The following is a 4,926-nucleotide window of genomic DNA, read 5'->3' as shown; positions in this document are numbered from 1 at the left end:
GTATATTTTTAAATAAATGTAATGCTGAAAAGTAAAGCAAAAAAATCACTAAAAATCAAAGTGACAAGGCTGTCCCAAGTCAATATGGAGGAGAATTTTTAAACTTGAAGATATTTTTTGTGTTCCAAAGATATAGATGGTCAAAATACATTTTAAAAACTTCTTTTGACTTAAGAGAAAATGCACTCCAAATATTTTAAAGATAGCAGAATACTTACGTCTTCGGCAACATTTTACCACCCAGTAATTTGCCTAGGGCTAATTTCATATCCTCATTCCTCAGGCTATATATAACAGGATTCAAGCTGGGAGGTAACATAGAGTATAATACAGACATGAGCAGATTCGGTGATGATGTAGATTTATAGTTTGTACCTAAATATGTAACAAGGCCAGAAAAGAGGAACAAGACCACCACAGTGAGGTGGGGCATGCAGGTGGAGACAGTTCTGAACTTGCCTTGAGCAGATGGAATCCTTAAGACAGCTGAGAAAATGTGAACATATGAGGCAATCATGAAAAGGAAGCATAAAAAGGCAAAGGAAAAGCTGGCAATTATAAACGCATATTCTAGAATTTGTTCCCCAGGACAAGCAAGTGTAAGCAGTGATGGAATGTCACAGAAGAACTGGTGCACTATTTTAGGTCCACAGAAATTGACAGAGAATGTACCTGCTGCGTGGATAGATCCATAGACACATCCGCAGAGCCACGATGCAGTCACCATCTGCACACAGGCGCCTCTATTCATAGTGGTCTCATAGTGCAAAGGATGGCAGATGGCGGTATAGCGGTCATAGGACATGACTATAAGGAGGGCATACTCTGTGCCAGCAAAAAAAATGAAAAAAAAAATTTGTGAGGCACATCCTAGGAAGGAGATAGAATGACTCTTAGTCAGAGAGTTCATGATGGACTTGGGGACAGTGACAGAGATGTAGCAGATATCAATCAAGGACAAATTCTTCAGGAAGAAATACATGGGAGAATGGAGACGCCCATCAGTGGTGGTGAGGGTGACAATGAGGAGGTTCCCCATCAGTGCTGTGAGGTAAATGAGGAAGAAGAGGGCGGCATACATTCTCTGTAGCATCCAGTCATCAGGGAATCCCACGAGCAAGAATTCCATTATGATGGTCGTGTTGGCTAGTTTCTCAGGCATGCTGATTCTTGTCTGTGGAAATAAAGATAACACAGATAATTATTCCACTCAGATATGAACTCAGTAGTCTGGATCTTCTGGTTATATTCACTTTTGCTTTGCCCTTAACATGGTTTGATTCAGTTTGGAGCGAAGTTGATCAGAAAAGTCCCAGGAAAATAGCATTATACAGTATAGCTCCATTTTCTTATTGTAAATGGAAGCAGTTAATGTGCTGGGCTGCTACCCAAAAGGTTGGTGGTTTGAGTACACAGAAAGCTACCTCAGAAGAAAAACTTGATAATCTACTTGCAATAAACCAGCCACTGAAAATCCTATGGAGAATAGTTCAACCCTAACATGAATGGGGTTGCCGTGAGTATGAATGTATTTGTGTGCAACTGTATTTTTTTTTCTTGTGATATTACAGCAAATTGAAATATGATTGGCATTAAAGGCAGTTTAGAAAAAGGCAGAGGATGCAACAAAAGTGCGTCTGTCCAGGAAGCAAGAAAAGTTTTATCACCTCCCATGCCTTAGGAGATTACTAGGCAGGTGTAGGGGTTTTCAGCCCTGGTGGCACAGTGCTCTGCTGCTAACTGAAAGGTTGATGGTGCTAGCCCACCAGCTCCACGGGAGCAAGATGAGATAGTCTGCTTCCCTTGGAAACCCTATGGGGCAAATCTACTGTGTCCTACAGGGTTCCTCTGAGTTGGAATCGATTAGATCACAATGGGTTTGGTTTTACAGGTAGGCGGTTTAGGATATGTTCCGCATGTAAAGTGATTAACACAATCTTTCTCTTTTCTACTGACTGCTTCCAAAAGTCATTTGATAAATATGCTCTTGACCTTCGTGACAAATAAAATACAATAAAATAAAAAGAAAAGCGTAGGTTTGTGAAGGTGGTTAAAAATAATACGAAGAAGGCCCTAGGCAGAATAGGGGAAAAGGCCTACCTTAGTATCACACTAGGATGGCATCTTTTCTAGTTGATGTCAAATAGAAAGGTTTTTAGTAAAATCTGCGATGTCCAGGTTGTCACTTCTCACCTAATTACTAGCAAGTAGAGAGTAACGGCTGCTGTGAAGGAGCATCTTCTCTCTCCCTATAAACTACAACCATGACAGTGGTCTTGCCTGAGACAATACAGTGAGTTCGTCAATGTCCACTTCGTCCTCATTCTCACATTTACAAAGGTATCATTTGTAACAATTTTTCTCCCTCCCCTCCCGCCCTGCCCCAGCTTTCATTTAAACAAAACAAGTGTGGTCTGCACATTCAGTGGGATGGTCAAGAAACACCTTGGATTCTCAGAACATTCTCTCATTTTTTCTCTCCTAAAAACAAATTGGGTGGATAATAGTCTCACCAGTTAGCAGAGTCTTCTTCCATGGATACAGATGACGATGTTAAAATTTCCTCTTTCTGAGGACATCAGAAGAATTGAGGAAATTTATCAAAATATATCAATGTTATCAAAATTCACAGAGATTTATCTTTCCTTTGGTTACTACTGGCAGTCAGGCATGAAGTGGAAAGACCCCAATAGGCACAGTAGGAGTAGGATGGGGCACGTTTTCTCCCGTTTCTTCACTGTATGGGTTCTTATACATGGAGTAAGAGGAAGCAAAGGACAATTCTGTGTCTGCCCTCAACAGACACTTTCATTCCGGAATGGTGGAGTGTTCTATCACCAAGGCTGCTTAATTACCTTACCAGTCCTGTGTGTCTTCTCAGTTTCAGGTTCCCCTCCCCTTCTGCCTTAGGCTTTAGTTCAAGGTTAATTATCTGTTCACTTCATATGAGGTCACTGCAGTATAATTGGGGTGGGATTTAGGCTCTGAGGACCGTGAACACCAGGACTTAGGACCACACAAAAGGAGAATTCAAATGCCCCTAGAGGTTTTCTGTGATAAGGATATACAACTGTAGGAATATGTTCGTTTTGTTTCTTTCTACTCATAATGAGTTACAACACTAACTTTTTAATAGAAAATAGAACATTTGAATTCAAGTATTGAAATTTATATTTGGGAACATGTATTAGGTCAAAATGTTTTGTTTTATTGTTTCTTAGCTCTGCTTTTTTTGTTGTTTTGTTTTTGTCATTTTAACACTAGTGTCTGTGAAAATATTATCTGTGTAAAATAAAGCAATGTAAGAAAACCTCAATTAATGTGAAACGTGCATGAAGAGCCTCATTTGAAAATTTCTTCCCAGGAAGAACTAGAGTTGCACTTTTGGGAATATTTCCTTCAAAAATCTTCTTATTACTTGGCATATATATATACATTTTTATTAACGTTTATTGAGCTTCAAGTGAACGTTTACAAATCAAGTCAGACTGTCACATTTAACTTTATATACACCTTACTCCGTACTCCCACTTGCTCTCCCCCTAATGAGTCAGCCCTTCCAGTCTCTCCTTTCGTGACAATTTTGCCAGCTTCCAACTCTCTCTATCCTCTCATCCCCCCTCCAGACAGGAGATGCCAACACAGTCTCTAGTGACCACTTGATATAATTAGCTCACTCTTCATCAGCATCTCTCACCTACCCACTGTCCAGTCCCTTTCATGTCTGATGAGTTGTCTTCGGGGGTGGTTCCTGTCCTGTGCCAACAGAAGGTTTGGGGACCATGACCGCCGGGATTCCTCTAGTCTCAGTCAGCCCATTAAGTATGGTCTTTTTATGAGAATTTGGGGTCTGCATCCCACTGATCTCCTCCTCCCTCAGGGGTTCTCTGTTGTGCTCCCTGTCAGGGCAGTCATCGATTGTGGCCGGGCACCAACTAGTTCTTCTGGTCTCAGGGTGATGTAGATCTCTGGTTCATGTGGCCCTTTCTGTCTCTTGGGCTTTTAGTTGTCGTGTGGCCTTGGTGTTCTTCATTCTCCTTTGCTCCAGGGGGGTTGAGACCAATTGATGCATCCTAGATAGCTGCTTGTTAGCATTTAAGACCCCAGACGCCACATTTCAAAGTGGGACGCAGAATGTTTTCATAATAGAATTATTTTGCCAATTGACTTAGAAGTCCTCTTAAACCATGGTCCCAAAACCCCCGCCCTTGTTCCGCTGACCTTTGAAGCATTCACTTTATCCCGGAAACTTCTTTGCTTTTGGTCCAGTCCAGTTGAGCTGACCTTCCATGTATTGAGTATTGTCCTTCCCTTCACCTAAAGCAGTTCTTATCTACTAATTAATCAGTAAAAAACCCTCCTCCACCCTCCCTCCCTCCCCACCTCGTAACCACAGAAGTATGTGTTCTTCTCAGTTTATACTATTTCTCAAGATCTTATAATAGTGGTCTTATACAATATTTGTCCTTTTGCCTCTGACTAATTTCGCTCAGCATAATGCCTTCCAGATTCCACCATGTTATGGAATGTTTCATAGAATCGTCACTATTCTTTATCGATGCGTAGTATTCCATTGTGTGAATATACCACAATTTATTTACCCATTCATCCGTTGATGGACACCTTGGTTGCTTCCAACTTTTTGCTATTGTAAACAGAGCTGCAATAAACATGGGTGTGCATATATCTGTTTGTGTGAAGGCTCTTATTTCTCTAGGGTATATTCCGAGGAGTGGGATTTATGGATTGTATGGTAGTTCTATTTCTAACTGTTTAAGATAACGCCAGATAGATTTCCAAAGTGGTTGTACCATTTGACATTCCCACCAGCAGTGTATAAGAGCTCCAATCTCTCCGCAGCCTCTCCAACATTTATTATTTTGTGTTTTTTGGATTAATGCCAGCCTTGTTGGAGTGAGATGGAAT

At 40.9% G+C, this 4,926-nt stretch overlaps 1 protein-coding gene across 1 annotated transcript; it reads right to left on the bottom strand.

Moving 5' to 3' along the window:
* Positions 1-214: 214 nt before the first annotated feature.
* LOC100659864 (olfactory receptor 14A16-like) lies at positions 215-1,260 on the bottom strand. Its single transcript, XM_010600259.3, has one exon. It carries the CDS (start codon positions 1,160-1,162, stop codon positions 215-217), a length of 948 nt encoding a protein of 315 aa, XP_010598561.1. The 5' UTR covers positions 1,163-1,260.
* Positions 1,261-4,926: the final 3,666 nt, after the last annotated feature.

This window comes from Loxodonta africana, chromosome 2 (assembly GCF_030014295.1).
Source record: "Loxodonta africana isolate mLoxAfr1 chromosome 2, mLoxAfr1.hap2, whole genome shotgun sequence".
NCBI lineage: Eukaryota > Metazoa > Chordata > Mammalia > Proboscidea > Elephantidae > Loxodonta > Loxodonta africana.
Note: the sequence above shows the minus strand (reverse complement) of the source record. Positions and strands in the feature narration are given on the sequence as shown.